This window comes from Dermacentor albipictus, chromosome 4, assembly GCF_038994185.2.
Source record: "Dermacentor albipictus isolate Rhodes 1998 colony chromosome 4, USDA_Dalb.pri_finalv2, whole genome shotgun sequence".
Lineage (NCBI taxonomy): Eukaryota > Metazoa > Arthropoda > Arachnida > Ixodida > Ixodidae > Dermacentor > Dermacentor albipictus.
In genome coordinates, this window is record NC_091824.1 from 142,203,899 (window position 1) to 142,220,134 (window position 16,236).

General features: G+C 45.4%; 2 protein-coding genes across 3 annotated transcripts in view; one reads left to right on the forward strand and one right to left on the reverse strand.

The window, feature by feature from the left end:
* LOC135915433 (isatin hydrolase-like) overlaps positions 1–16,236 on the reverse strand; it is a 358,063-nt gene that overhangs the window by 257,201 nt on the left and 84,626 nt on the right. The gene's annotated exons all lie outside the window — the stretch shown is intronic.
* LOC139059466 (trypsin-1-like) lies at positions 5,283–15,888 on the forward strand. The gene is made up of 7 exons (XM_070537894.1): positions 5,283–5,304; positions 7,459–7,562; positions 9,111–9,205; positions 11,257–11,335; positions 12,757–12,940; positions 13,873–14,009; positions 15,208–15,888. The coding sequence occupies exons 1-7, from the start codon at positions 5,283–5,285 to the stop codon at positions 15,367–15,369; spliced, it is 783 nt and encodes a 260-aa protein (XP_070393995.1). The 3' UTR covers positions 15,370–15,888.

Here is a 16,236-nt window from a genome sequence, read left to right on the forward strand (position 1 = left end):
GGCGTGATTGCTGCCAATCGCACCCTTCAGAGAATTTGCGTGTCTCCTCATACACCAGAGACGTCCGCCAAGTAGGGGGGGGGGGGGGGTAGGGAGATGCATACCAAGGTAATTCTGATATTTGCTCCTATTGGAAAGTAGCCCGTCCGCTTTCAGTCGAGAGTGCAACACGTGCAAATCATCAGAACGCTTGTTTGCCATCTTTATTGCAAGGAAAGGCAAAATGGTGGGAGAGCGGGATTGCGCAAGTGGAGCTGTCAAGCTCAATTGATTGCGCCTGAGGTCGTGGAACTGCCCCTATGCATTGCGCTCTGAGGGTACTCTGCGCTTTCTCTCCCCCGTCTTTCATGGAAAGTAGCTGAAGGCTCAGTTAAAGAAACAAGTCAAAGTGGCGCTTCTATTTGATAAAATTGCGGAAAGTTTGACAAGTGCGCACGTGGCTAACCGAGCTCATGTCAGATCAAGCTGTCTTGAACACAGGGTCGTCTCGTCCGGCTTGTAAGACGTACCAAGCTGTCGCATAGACCGGTACTTATGGAAAGACTCAGCGCAACTCGTCTCCCCTATAGCTAGGGGTGCCTCGATGTCTTCTTCGCTTTGGCGGACGAGGAGAATATCGATGCACCCTGCTCCTTGCTCACCCTGCTTCACCATCAAGTTTGACCAGCAGACCACATACAGCGTTTCATTCCATTAGATGCAGCGTTGCATACAAATTGGATTTCATTTTGCATTTCTATTCACTCCCTTTCTACAGCCGATTCATTTTTATGAGTTCGTTGTTCACGGAACAATGAGGTGATGGCCGAAAAACTATGCGAACTCATTACATTACATTTATTAATGCCTCGCAAAGTGATGTTTAAAATTTCAGAATGATATACACCTAAATTGGTGCCATAGTAGAGAGGGGCGGAATAAATTGATTTTGCCCGGTGCGACAGCTGAAATACAATTGAAATGGTGTTGGTTCAAATGTTCCAAAGAATGGCGTTGGGCTGCTAAGCACGAGGTCGCGGGAACGAATCCCGGCCACGGCGGCCGCATTTAGATGGGAGCGAAATGCGAAAATACCCGTGTACTTAAGCTGCATTTACCTAATAAAAAGGTTTATTCTCTCTTTCTATCTCTCTCTCTCTCTCTCTCTCTTAGATTTAGGTGCGCATTAGAGAATCCCAGGTGGCCTAAATTTCCGGAGTCCCTCACTACGGCGTGGTTCATAATCAGATCCTGGTTCTGGCACGTTCTAATTATTTTAGAATGGTCTTCGAAACCAGATTCAAGTATTCCGCTATTGCTTCTAACAACAAATATTATCAGCATAAGCAAATTCGCTTATGGTAATAACATTTTTGTTAATTATTGTTGAAGTGTCACCGCGCCTTGGGGATCGTCAAAAACAGCTCCTCTTGCAAAAGGGTTACGGAAATTTGAGACCGGGAGTGGGGGGGGCGGGTATTCTGTAAATGTTCACCTAGTGGACATGACCATTTCGTCTGCTGCTGAAGTGCAGATTTGCTGGGGGCGTCTTTTTCTTCCTGACGCGTGCCCCAGCCCAGCCAATCCGAACTTAAGCAGAAGACGAAATGGAAATGTCCACTAGGCGGACACTCACAGTATATCCCTTTCCCCCATACGTTCGTGTGCCGCCCGTGTGCCATGTGCCGGGCTCTGAATGCACATTAAGGAACCCAGGCGGTCAAACTTGATCCGGAGTCCTCCACTACGGCTCCCCTCATCTAATACTGTACAATTACGGTACATTAAACCCCACTATGTTTTTTTAATTTTCCTTTTCGCAGCATTGCACTCGTACTACTGTAGATTTATTACACGATGCCCGCATTTTCTCAATGCAGCTCCATTTGGCAAAGCCAAACCACTGACTGATCAATCGATCGATTTGACGAGACAACTAGAGCACAGTCGGCGCGCAAGAGCGTTCGGATGGCGCGCACGTGTTTCGGCCTCTTGACCCAAGAACGCCTGCAGGAACTCTGCGACCCGCATGTGCACATGTGTCTCATGTCGGCGAGGCCATACGTCTCGAGAATCAATGGGCCATGAGCGGTGGCAAGGTATAACTCGCGTTGCGTGCCTCACGAAACACTTCATTTCCCGGCGGAACGTCTTCTCCGAGCAGACATGTTCGTCCTGTGCTTTCTGCTAACGTTGACATCCAGCTCTCTTGCGTGTGGTGAGTGGTACACTGGCCTTGCGCGAAGGTAGAGCGTCAGAAGTAAGACATGGAAAACATGAAAGATTGCCACTTGCATCTGTTCTCCCTCAAAGCATCGTTCACTGTAGCTGAAAAAAAAAAAAAGTCGTATTTTGGGCTCTGCATGGACGACGTTGGCGCGTCTTGCCAAATAGTGGCCCTTGTCAGCATATATACAGAGCTCGGAATTTGTGAAAACTCCTTGCAGGCGATGCTAAACTCTCCTCCGTTGCCAGGCCTCTATCGTTCGCCACTATCTTAATTTCTTTTCTCACTTACATTCATCAACTGCCACACCTCATTCCCTTTTGTCGCATTTCTATATTCTCCGCTTATTTTATTGCCTTTTGCTTACTTTCACTTTAAGTAATTTTTAATTCTGGTGCTTAACGTGCCGAAACCACGATTTGATTATGAGGCACGCCGTAGTGGGGGACTCCGGGTTAATTTGACCACCCGGTGATCTCCAACGCACACCTCTAAAAACAGTTTCAATCTTCGGGGCGTATATTTGACGCACAACAATAATCGTCATCTGTCTTGCCCGAATTTCCTTTCTTTAACGCTACGAGCCCGGTACTTCCAAGTCACGAGCGGCACGGGTTATCAGCACGAAAGAGAATTCTCGACAGGAAAGTAGCGAGCGCAGCGTTTTCAGAAAAGGAAACGCAAGCAAGACAGATGACGATTCTTGTTGTGCGGCAAATATCTGCTTTTAGAGTGCAGTGCACAGTACGCGGGCGTTTCTGCATTTCATCCCCATTGAAATGCGGCCGCATTCAATCCCGCGCCTCCGGGCTTAGTAGCGCAACGCCACAGCCACTGCGGCGAGTACTTCCACTTCACCTTACCGCGATACTCTGGCTATCTCTTTCGACCTCGCTGGCCTGCTATTTCCTGGTGCGGTAGGAGCCCTTTGCAAGTAACTCTAAGAATAATATATTGCTGCCTCTAACTTGCCACTCGTGACCTAAGCCATCTGTTTAGTGGTGGGTCTAAACATATTAAGCCTGTGGACAATGAGAGCATTATGACATGTGCCTCTTTGAACTGCGTTTCAGAAAGCTAGGGCTGCGTTCCATAAGGAGGGCCGTCAAAGCGGCGCTACGTGTCACGCATCCTATAGAATGAAAGGGCACTTGACAACTCTGTTTCGCGGGAGTAACCGTTTGTCTGATATCCGTGTCCATTTGTGAAAGCTCTCCTGCTTCCTTATGAATTACGTTGGGTTGGGCTCAAGGGCACAGAGTGAGGCAAAATAAAATAAAAAAAAAGACTTTCTTTCTTTGCTGTTTGGGAAGTGTACTCTTTATGCGCATTTTCCATATTCGTGCTTTTCTGGCTGAAAAGCGGTTTTTCGGAAAATAAGTATTGAGTGAACACACCCCCTTTTCGAATGCACTCCGCGCTTACCGTTAATTTTTCTAACAAAAGGCTTCCGGTACGAAAACCAAAACGCTTGTTTACAATTAGCTATATATAAAGGAATTGTCTGGCAACTATTGCATATCTGTGCACGTTTTCTTCCGCATTTGTGCTTCGGAGCGCGTCTGTTCAAACGCTTTTCGTTCCTGTAGTCGCGGACAACTTTCTGTGGCTATGGAGTGAAAGCTACAGAGGCAATGCGCGCACAAGTGAGAGTGCTTCTGAACAGATTCCCGCGATTTAATACACGTCAGTTTAGGCTGGGTAAGCGAAAACATAAACACCTCATTAGCAACGGATAAATAAGACCGAGTGTAAAAGTTCGCTTATTTTGCGGGTTTTCCCTTCCGTGCCTAGGCAAACGCAATACCGTATAGCACGTGGAAGCTGCGTAAATTCAGCGTCTGTTACGAGCAACCAAAAGCACCGTCAAATGCTGCTGGACTGTTTGGCGCCGTTAAGCATGGGCAGTAGCCACGCGCCCGTTGCTTTCCGTTAAATGCCACAGAAAGTTGTCCGCGAGTATAACTGCCTTATACCTTGTGTCCATGGTGTAACGAATTTGGTTATTGGATGCTGTTCTTTCCTTCATTGATGGTAGTATGGCACATGCAAGCATTTTTTAAGTCATTAGGGTTGAAACTCGACCGCAACACAGTCAATTGGCTGAAAGCAGTTGACCACAATCGACGATACTTTGCTGGACAGAGCTGCACGACAGCTCACAAAAGAGGCAAGGCAAGCAAGACGGCAGGCTTAGAGGCGACAAAATGGCTTGGTCAAATAATACTATTGTGGTGGCTACTAAAGATATGACTTGAGCGGTGATTGGGGGAAAAAATGTTTGCTTTTCAGCTCTTTTGTTACTTTAAACTGAGTTGTCTCTAAAATCATGTTTCTTATTTAATATTATTTCTTATGTCTTCCAAGATAATGAGTTGATTTTCTCTCCTGTCACGTGTATAAGTGCAGACAACTACTGTGCTATTATGCAATTAATGGTTTCTGTAATAAATCTTGAAATTTGGAAATAAAGCCATATTTAGGTACTATAGTGGGAGCAATTTCCCCCAAATAATAATTTTAGTCAGATTTTAACAACTAGTACAGTTAAAGGAGCGCGAAATTTGTAAGAAAATGATATATGTATTATGTGGATGTCTCTTTGAGTTACTGACGAAACGGTTTCTCAATATGGTCAGTAATGCATGGGAATATATATATATATATATATATATATATATATATATATATATATATATATATATATATATATATATATATATATATATATATATATATATATATATATATATATATATATATATATATGAAATGATATATGTATTATGTGGATGTCTCTTTGAGTTACTGACGAAACGGTTCCTCAATATGGTCAGTAATGCATGGGAAAATATATATATTCTTCAGGGCTTACCGTGTGCCCTTCAGAAGAGAGAACGCACTCTGTTGGAGTGTATCTCTCAACAATGGAGCTAGACGGGCAACCATTACTCCCGCAAAAGGAGTTGCCAGCGCTCATTTTGTTCTCAAGGTGTCGTGTACGTATACCGTGGCCCCACAAGATATGCAGGCCAGAGGCTACTGTCTGGATTCGCTCGCTATAGCCCTTGCAATCATGGAGCAGCACCTGTTTCGGGGTTAGAAAAGTCCTGGTCAATGCTGAGCGCAATCGTACATTCTTGTGCCATAATCCTGAAGAAAATGTCTGACAGCCTTCCTCAGTGAAGCGACCGATAGCCCCATTCACTGCACACACAGATGTGCCAAGGCAGTCACACACCTTCTCTATGTATATATGCCCGAGCCCTGTTTAATGCAGAGAGGCAAGTAATGTGCATAGAGGTGGATAGACTGGATGATCATCCACTATCAAAATAGAAAGTTCAAGGGCGGCGCTCCGAGAAGAACGTATAGTACAGTATCTGCATTATAGGATAGCCAACCAGAACTACCTGTAGTTAAACTCCCTGCCTTTCTATATAACCGTCCTTTTTTGATGCTCCGGCCACGCTATGCGTATTAAGCGCAACTAAAATAATTAAACTGACTATTACAGAATGTATCATTGAGTATACAATACATATTATACAATGCATATTATACAATACCTTAATTATAGTATTTCAATCAGTGGACCCTGCTTTCACTGTCACGGTTGTCTGGAGAGAGAAAGGTTTAATGATACGAAATGCAGAGGAGTCGGCTTGAGGTACATTCCTCTAGTCAGCTACTCTGTCCGCCGTGGAATGCCGGTTGCTGTTTCCGATCTTTCTAGACAGTCCATGAATGGGGCCAGCATTACATGCATCTGCGATGTTTTGGATTGCTTGTCGTATAGGCGCAGAGTGTTAGTGTTCTCCGGTTTATTTGAATGATGCTGCGAAGTGTTGCAACATGGACATCAAAAATTATTAGGCAGTACATCGTATTCGTAATTGTAAAGATGGTTTTCCCGAAAGCCAGTTTGCCACGCTGATGTCATCTTAGCAAAAAAAAAAGTGCATCATGTGTACAGTTTGCTTGCTTTATGAGACTGAAAATGAAAATTTAGACGTGGCTACCATGACGAAATCATGTTCCATAGTGAATTGCTAGCTGCGCAATTCGCATTAGTCTCCATGTGAGTGAAAACTAGCGCCGCCAACAGTCCGCAGAAAGTGCACATAGCAGCGAGAGACAGAAAGGAAAAGAAGAAGCGAAAGAGGGAGAAAGAAACAGGATACAAAAGAAAAGTTTGTTGACGCTCGCCTAATTGTCTTGATAGCTACATGCGTTGACGTAATCGAAATCACGCAGCGTAGTAGTTGTATTGGGTTTATATCCATTCAAAGAACAAATCTCATATATGGGAGAAGAACGTAAATGCTGCAGTGCGAAACGCGTGACAATCACGCATGAGCTCGGTTATGATGCTGATAAGTAAAAAAAAATTCTTTTTTGGCATACATTTATACATGTGCTGGTTTTTGGAATAGATCTCCCATATACTGTGTAGTGTAGAAAGGACATTCGCTATCAAACGGGCTCTCACCTACGGTATCGTTATGAGCGAACGTCACTGTACACCAGTGTCGTTAGCTAGAGTATAGCGTATTGACTCGCATAATGCTCGCACGCCCACCCTCACTGGCCATGAAAAAATTTTCCCTCGAGTAATCATCGCATCCTCCAACATTGCTGCAGCGACCATCGCCTGCTTGTTTCGAGGTAAGTCCTGACACTGACTCTGAACAGGTCGGGCCAAAGTCAATTCACTCGTTTAGTGACTGTAGGCTCAGCTAGCGTCTGCCCAAAATAAAGGGGCATTGCAGTTCCTGCTTGTGTAGAAACTGTGCTCTTGCTATGCAAAGGTAAACGCCGTTTGGAATTAATATTTTTTTTCTGCGTTTACAGTGGCTGGTGTGAGAACCCCGATTCACAGCATTACTTTTCCCCAATTTTTCTATGAAGCAACTATACAGAACGTTCTATCGAAGAACCTCTCCAGCGTAATTATCGCAACTCGCAACTTCTCATCAATTTCCCGCCAGAAAAAGTGCGAGCACTATGCGAGTGAATAGGGTATTGAAGAAAATGGCATGACGTTTTGATGTTAAGCGTTTATCGCGCGTACTTAATGCGTGCGCAGAAGTGTGAAAGTGATATAGGAAATAGAGTGACGCACTACGGGACAATGGATAAGTAAAATGTGCTTTCTTATCATCCGTGGCCTCTGTAAGATAAATATTGTTTATTCAGTAGACCTTGAGCGAAGATACTGCGGGCTAATGAGCAAAAAAATATCCCTGAAGCTGGCAGCAGTGAACCCGAATGCGGCGTGTCCAGTTCGCGACGGTTCAAGGACGACAGAATCGTGGGAGGCACCGAGGCCAAGGACGCCGAGTATCCATGGCAGGTGAGAGAATGTTTTTTTCCCGTTCTCGCTGGTTATGAGTGAACGCATGACGGCCGGGAACGAAATGCAATGCCTCTGTCAGCAAAGCGTATACGCACCCACGCATCAGAGACGGCACTGATTTGTGCGATGACTGTGAAGCCTACGTTCAAGGCCTTGAGAAATAAGAAGGGTATACGCAGGAAAATACTCACCCGCCTCAGGGACTTACTGGATGTGACGCTGCGCTGCTATAAACATGATGTCGCGGGTTCAATTCTCGGCCTTTTTTATGGGGGCGAAGTGCAAGAAACGCTCGTGTACCGAGCATTCGGGGCTCGTTAGAGAATCCCGGGTGGTAAGAATTAATCCGGAGTCCCCCATAACGACGTGCCTCGCAATCAGATCGTGGGTTTGGCACACAAAACTCCAGAATTAATTAATTTCTTTAGTCCCATGACATAGTACAGCCATAGTATTGAATAAATGTCAGGGGATGATGAAATGTCATTTCAGAAACAAAAGAAGGCGATAGTAGCCAACGTTGTTTCCCGAAAGTGAAGGACTCTACATGCCCGATGAATCTTATGTATATACAAATAACTCGGGTGGTGTTCGTCGTCGAAAAGAAGACGTTTAATAATCCAGTCACTGTTGTCCAATATCATGGCTGTTCCCAAATCCTAAATTTTGTGAAACGTGTCATTATTACCCTTTATCCTCGTTTACTTTGGCCAAAAACTGGAAGCACATGCAATGGCAGGGCACACACCAGGAACAAAACGAATGCCCATGACCAAGAGGCGGATGTACAGTCGCGGTAAATATGAGCTGCGCAACACCGGTGCCTCTGGTTTATGGGACTCAAACACTGCACAGCGGCGCCGACATACGAAAATTTGCAGAAATAAACACAGCTCCAATTACTGGTATTTATTAAAGCAATTTTTTCTGCGCCAGAGCTGTCGTGCAGCCTTTGCGCTCCTTCGACCGAGAGCGCCGCTGTTGCAGCTGATATTGAACGCGAGTGTGCGTTGCAATTTAAATTCGACCAAGTCTCACCGCCAGTTCTATCACTACTTTCTGCACCTGTTGGGATGACGGCAATGCACGTATGCGCGTGAAGCTGATGTGATAATGCTGAAGATACACAGCAATTCCTTCACATGGGTTTGTTTTCAGCGAACTTTCTAAGTGGATGAAGCTTGCATATACCGCGTGCAAAGTCAACGGGATCATCACTGCGTCCTCATTAACGGCGGTACAGTAGCGCGTGCCGCGTCATCAGCCAGAGCTTCAGAAAGACTCTACGCGATGGGTGACAGTGACTGCTAAGCGTGTATGCGCAGAAATGCCTCTTAATCGGCAGTCTATTAAATAAATCGCATATCCCTAAACGCTCCAAGTCTGGGCTTAGCGACCACACGACGAGCTTAAGGAAAATGGTCCGGGCTGCTTTATTGTCGAAATACTTCGGAGTTAGAACGAGGGTGTTAACCTATGGTGCTTAGTCTAAAGTTGAACGCCATCTTCTTCTATGAATCGTATAATTGTTCTTCCCGTTCGCAGGTGTCCATCCAGAGGAAAAGCGACAATTATCACTTTTGTGGAGGCAGCGTCATCACTCCCGACATCATCGCTACGGCAGGGCATTGCGTTGACTCGTAAGGGCAGCAGTAGACTCTATACTAGAATGTTTCTGGGGCACACTAGCGGTGCAGTATATTGCTCTGCGAGTCTCGCTTGCTCAACGTTAGCCATTTCCTAGCAAACGTGGATTGGTCGTATGCACACTGTCGAGGCAACAGTTAACATCCTAAATATGAGTCGAAAACGAAATATTGTTTCAGCACGCAGCAATAGGCCTGCCTCGCCAAGAAACAAAAGGGAAAGGTGCACTGAAGGCACGCTTCATGAACTAAACGTGCAGAAAATATCACTCGTTTTGGTGAGGTGCAGAAGGGTGAACAGCTGGGCTATACTCGCGGACAAGTTTTCTTGGCTATGAAGTGAAGGCTACGGAAACTAAGCACACCTCTTTCACCGCTTCTGGAAGTAGTCCCGCAGTTTAGTTCACGTTTTCTTACATGGGATATAAAGAATAATATATTTTTTTCTTTTTTTACAGCACCTAATTTTCATTGAAACAAGACCTAACATTCACCACTCAGCTATTGGCATTTTATTGCATTTTTAGTAATTTCTCTTTCGAGTTTTCGCACACTCGAGAACGTCGCACGTTTTGCATATTCATCAAGTGCAAATTGGCGCCCGTGTCTTCTGGTGAGTGAGTGTCGCGTGCTATCCCACGAATCAACTCCCCTGAGAGGCTGTTGACCAACTTCAGCAACAAAAGACTGTTGAAGCACACAAAAAAGTGCCTGCAGCGTCTGCGCGGAAACCAAGCGAACCCAATTGGGTATCACAACCTTCGGCATGTACAAACGAGTGAGCGAGCTGACTGCTGCGCCGTCTATACCCGACGCCAGCGTCGGTGGCGCGTCCAAGCCCTAACTGACGCCATACGGCGCCGGAGCTCCGATGCAGTCTGCGATGCTTGTTGTTCATAACTTGGTTCATATCGGATGCGAATAAACATTGATTCAATCCAATTTAATTGTGTCTGCCTTCACTAAAGTAAAGAGGTTGTGTAAGGTAGGCGAAAACGGTGCCGAGGGCTCCCGGACTACATTGCGTACGAATACAGTCATGTGCAAAAATCTCCGCCCTGGTAACTTTCGCTTCATAGCCAAGAAAAGTTGTCTGCGACTATAGTTGGTACAAAGTCATGGTATTGAAGCACGAATACGTAACATACATTACTTTCAAATGGACGTAAAGTTGGCCAAGTTGGTACGGCAACATATTTGTATAGCTCTGCTTCTATAGTCTTCGTCTGTGTCCCCATATCGGATGCGAATAAACATTGATTCAATCCAATTTAATTGTGTCTGCCTTCACTAAAGTAAAGAGGTTGTGTAAGGTAGGCGAAAACGGTGCCGAGGGCTCCCGGACTACATTGCGTACGAATACAGTCATGTGCAAAAATCTCCGCCCTGGTAACTTTCGCTTCATAGCCAAGAAAAGTTGTCTGCGACTATAGTTGGTACAAAGTCATGGTATTGAAGCACGAATACGTAACATACATTACTTTCAAATGGACGTAAAGTTGGCCAAGTTGGTACGGCAACATATTTGTATAGCTCTGCTTCTATAGTCTTCGTCTGTGTCCCTTCGCGCTGTAAACTAAAGATAGGATACATTACTTTGTTCATGCGCATGCATACTTACGCATATGGCCCTGAAGCTTTCAATGATCGACAGCTGCGCCACAACACACAGCCTAGCGAGCAGAAGAAGCAAAACGGGAGGGACGCGAAAAACATTCTCCCTAACACCACCGATCACTTATCACGAGACAAGATGTGGAAATGTGGAAGTGCACATGCTCTGCGTATGGCGGGTCATGTTCGCAATCGAAATTAGAAGCGCTAACATTCGCGAATTTGAGCTCTGCAAAGCTCTGCGCGTCACACTCAGACGAGCGACGACGCGTGGTTCGTTGTGATTCGGAATCGCGTCTCATTTTCTTCGTTTCCATAGAGGCCGGTGTTGCCGACGATCCATGGGATGATAAGTGAAAGCAAATGAAAGTCTGCAGCATCTATTCTCTTTGAGAATGACAGTGATAATCATCATGCGTTTTTACTTACAGAGTGTCTCCCGACACGCTTTCCGTTCAAGCTGGGCTTCTGGACTTGCGGAGCCCCCCAAGTTACAGTCAGCGACGTTCAGTAAGCGCTGATGTTTTCACAGAGTGAGAAACGGTAGCGTTTTACAGCGAAAGCAGTACATGATTAACCTTCCGTAGTTTTTTCGGCGTCGGGCAACAGAAACGGACTTAGCTAACAAACGCATATGGGTGCAATGCGGCGGCGCAGATGTCAAAATTTGGAACAGATTAGAACGCTCGAAGTGAATAATAGCGTGACGTCAAGGTTATCGCAGTATATAAGCAGGAGAGGTATCGACCCTAAAAACAGTTGCGTTATCGATGGGCGGACATGCATAGTTCCTACGCCCGAAGAACAACATGTGTACGAGGAGCGCAGGGGGGAACAGTAACGAGAATGTAAACGGCGCCGATGCGAAAGGACCACGGACGAAGAACGTTCCCGCGATGCTGACCGAAAACGACAATCGCGAGCCCGGGCCTCTCCGAACAAGCAAACACAGAAGGCTCGCAACGCAAAAAAATGACAACCATTCCACTCTGAAGATGGAATGGCAGTGAAAGCACTTTGCTTTTCATTTGAGAGATCTGACTGTCGCCAGCTTTCGCTGCCATTCCATCTTCACAAAGTGGAATGGTTGTCATTTTTTTAGGCAATGGGCAAACAGGCTCGCTTCTTACTACGAAAAATATAAAAAAATTGTGCGTCTGACGTATGAGCGTACCCTCCTTCTCACTTCTTGCAACTTTTTTTCATAGTTAAAATAACCTTTTTTTTACTTATAAATATTTGTTTCTAATCATGGAAGAATGACTACCAAAAGTTACGATATGCATTGCATACAGTCACTTTCGCAGTAATCAGGGTACTAATTTTGAATGCACCTGGCCAGATGTCTACTCAATAAAACAAACAATGCACACACACACACACACACACACACACACACACACACACACACACACACACACACACACACACACACACGCACTCGGGATCTCTCCCTCTCTCAGTTTTTTTTGTAAGTACTGTACATAGTTGCTACCACCGACAGTATCTCAATGCATTGACAGAAACCGTCAGAAGGAATACATATATGAAAGACATGTGCCCTGAAAGAGAGACTGAGATGAAGTATGTTCTATGCCTATGGGCACAGAACCAACTCATGACCTTCGTTCTGGGCTAGGATTCTGCGTTTTCATTTTGTTTTCCTGCCACACCCAGAATCAATGGCGTTACGCTATAGTGCTCTAGAGAGCAACTCAAACAGCAAATGAACTTCAGTAAAGAAACAAACAGGCAGAAGAAGAATCGACAATGTCAAAAAGGAAAGTGTTCACACGATTTCGAAGCAAACTAACTGCTTTCTTACTCGCGCTTTCTCGCACAGTCCAGCTGCTCCTGCTTCTTTCTAGGAGATGCCCTGCCGCAGGCCTTTCTTCGTTCGCCAAACTGAACAGAGAAATTTCGCAAAACAGGTCTCACGGATCGTCGTGTACGAAGGCTACAACGATGTGAACAATGACATCGCACTCCTCAAGCTCGAGAGCCCCTTTGACCTGGCCGCAAGCGAGGGGCGCATCGGCGCAGTCTGTTTGCCTCCCGCAAACTACCGGATCAGGGGCCAAGTCGTCGTCACGGGATGGGGAGCGACCCGGATGGGTGCGTATAGCTATGCGCCCTTACTGGAATCCCATCGACGGTGTTTTCTTCCTTTTACCGCGTTTTACAGCGTTTCCTCTGGTAATTTGAGCACGACCTACCTTATCTTTCTCGATTTCTTTCTCGTTCACAAAATCAACGATAGTGACAATAGTTTCACTATTGTTAGCAAGGAAAAGCGAATCCGGACGGAGTCACAATGAGTTTAGGAGGAACTATGTAGGGCTACGGTGGATCTGTTAAGTCGGTATATTATCATCTTTGCTGGTAAATTTTTCAGCTCGTAATTTACGCACAGAAACACGAAAGAGAGCAAATCACGTGTTAGGCAACACCCGTCTCTTTCTTAAACTGTTGGTCCTCCTGTGTTCGAGTTGCTTATTCTTGAGATCTTCGAACTTTACAGCTTTGCAACACGTATTGGTGTGCTGTCTTAAAGAGTATCAGCTTGAACGGTCTAACTTCATTCTTTCCTAAAAGGAGTCTCTCAAGCATAGTTCGTTAAAATGAAAGACGCATCGAAGATCGCTTTAAATGTCATAGGCCTTGTATAAACTATGGACTTAACCTTGGGAAGTGACAAGTGCCACTTGCCTATATAAAAAAGAAGAGGGAAAAAGAAAGTAAACCAAACCCCAGTTTATTCATAGCCATAACCACATGTCTGTTTGTTTTGCACGTGCTCACATCGTCTGTATTTAGACGATACACGCCTTTACGAGAGGAGTTGTATGCACGTTCTCCCCTTCCATAGCTGCACCCAGAAAAAAAGTTCAGCTAATAACGGTAGCTGAGGACGAATCAAAGTGAAGAATATTTGCACTACGGGCATACGAACGAAAACGAGCGCTGTATAGGAAACGACGCCAATGAGAAACAAAAGAACAAAGGGCTCGAGAAGGCTTAGTTTGTGATCTTTGCGTGCGTTCCAGGCGGACCCACTTCGCCGAAGCTGCTGACGGTGTCAGTGCCTGTGCAAGGAACCCTTGTTTGCACAGCATCCGCGCTGGGCAGCTACAACTCCACCACCATGTTCTGCGCCGGCTTGCCGGGAAGGGACTCCTGTCAGGTGGGCTTTTTTACAGCGATAGCTATTGCTGGTGTTTTCGTAGACCGAAACGATGTATGCGTGCGCAATCACTATGAATCGAATGTTGTGAATAAGAAATACACATCTATTAGTGCAGAGCATTGGTCGAGTGGATGGTACCTGTTTTCAGCACTAGTTAACTTAGAGATCTCGCTCCTTATATATGCCCTTCAGTCATTTATTATGATGGCCAGCTCAATAAATGTGTCAAAGGTACGCTATTTCGTTCCGAAGCTCTGGAAACTCCACTGAAAGACATTAAAGGCAACGGAGTCATGATTTGTGCATGTCCTAGTCAGTCTTCATAATTATACAGTGCTTAAATATCAGATTATCATAGTCAGACATGTTCGAACAAGAAAGTGGTTCACAAGAATATGGTAATTTGAACTGTTTAACAATGGCCGGATCAGGGGTGGGGGGGGGGGGTTCTGTAAGTGTCCACCTAGACATGTCCATTTCGTCTGTCGCTGGGCTGCGCCGGGGTACGCGTCAGAAGGAGGCAGGCGCTCCCGACCAATCAGTACTTCAGCAGCAGACCGAATAAACTACACCCCCCTCCCCTCCAGGTGTGTCACTGAAGTAACCTTTTCGACACGTAGACTCGTCTTCGTTTGAGCAGTAACTGCCTTACTTAAAAGCGTTTACTTCTGCATAGCTCACGCTAACATAAGCGCGCCTAAGAAAATATCAGTTGGTGCACTCATTACAAAGGAAACTTAGTTGTTGCCCTGACGAAGACAAGTACGTACACTTGTCTAAACGTCGGCTCCAGTGACATTGCTTGTTTCGCTACTGTTATGTTGCCGTTCCTTAGTAAAAATAATTGAGTCACAAGCTGAAAGCACATGAACAAGTCAATTGCTGGCTGCGGGCATTACGAGAAAGGAAGAGCAATTTTTTTCGACACAACTGACTGAACTTAGCACATCAAGCATGCCGTCAAACACGGTAGCGCCTTCAGCAAAGTGGTCGCGTCCACCAATACTCAGCACATTGAAGCGAAGTGTATAGCCGCACAGAGTATACACAAAGTGTTTAGTTTTCCAGGAAGCTCGATGTCCGTGGCTTTTTCCACGTCGCCACTGCACGTAAGTGGCAAAAGCAAATAGTATACACATATGTGTACGCTATCACTGAAGGGGATATATAACGCCCTGTTCCTTTCTCTCTTCAGGGAGACTCGGGGGGTCCCGCTGTGCAGCGTAACAGCGGCCTCTACACTCTGGTCGGCATCGTGTCTTTCGGCCTGGGATGCGCGATCGTGCCCGGTTTCTACACTAGGGTCCCTACCTACGTCCCCTGGATCACCCAAAACATCGCAGCGCTGCAGTCTTAGGTGGACGCCGACGCGGTGCCGTTAACACCGTGCTTCCTGTGTCGCGATTCGATTGCAGCAAGTTGGCAGCAGTGTTGGCTTTTGCTTGGACTCGCAGATCACATACCTCTACGTGAGATAAATACAGCCAGAGCAACGGCAGAAGGTTCGGCGTTACGTTGCAACGTCATTTTATAATTCCTATTGCGACCACATTTACCATTTCTTTGGACATAAACAACAATGACCAAGAAGCAAACGATTAGAAACAGGTAGCCCCTGATGGCAGCTCACTTGATTGCTGATTTCTTTATCTCGCATACAGAAAAAAAAACGACAGTAATAACTTTACAGAGAACCGAGAAAGAGAGGTCACAAGCCACGTAAAAAGCCAGAAGAAAAGTTGAGAAATGAGTCGAAAGAAACTGCTGTGGCATCAAAAACTAAACAACCAATACACCTTGAACACAAAGACACATATACATTAAATTTTCTGATGACTGCCTAATTGACTGACGGCAAAATAAATATTTCTGTGTAGACAAGTCGCACTGCTTCTCTTCATCCACCGTTTGTACTAGCAAAAGAACAAACAGCAAAAGAAATAGTACCACTAACTGCACGACCATGAAGACAGCCGTCACTATCAACCATTTTGTGTAGTGCGTGGACTGTGTCAGCTTCTTCACCACTGTGACATTTGTGTGACCGGATCAAGAAAACGTTCGCCTTTTTGATTATGGTCGTTGTCTCTGATTTGCAAATAGCTTTAAAGGAAATATTGAGTGACCTTATTATATAAAAATACAGCACCATAACCCAGCGAAGGACATCCTTACGGGACAGATGTCAGCTTACTCAGGTTAAAGAGCATACCCTGGGGATATA

What these genes read in the sequence shown, in the direction of transcription:
- LOC139059466 (XM_070537894.1), top strand. Translation starts at nt 5,283, where the DNA reads ATGGAGCAGCACCTGTTTCGGG. An exon ending in GGAGCAGCACCTGTTTCGGG is followed by an intron (nt 5,305 to 7,458) that starts GTTAGAAAAGTC and finishes ATATCCCTGAAG; the next exon opens with CTGGCAGCAGTGAACCCGAA. An exon ending in GTTACAGTCAGCGACGTTCA is followed by an intron (nt 11,336 to 12,756) that starts GTAAGCGCTGAT and finishes TTCGCAAAACAG; the next exon opens with GTCTCACGGATCGTCGTGTA.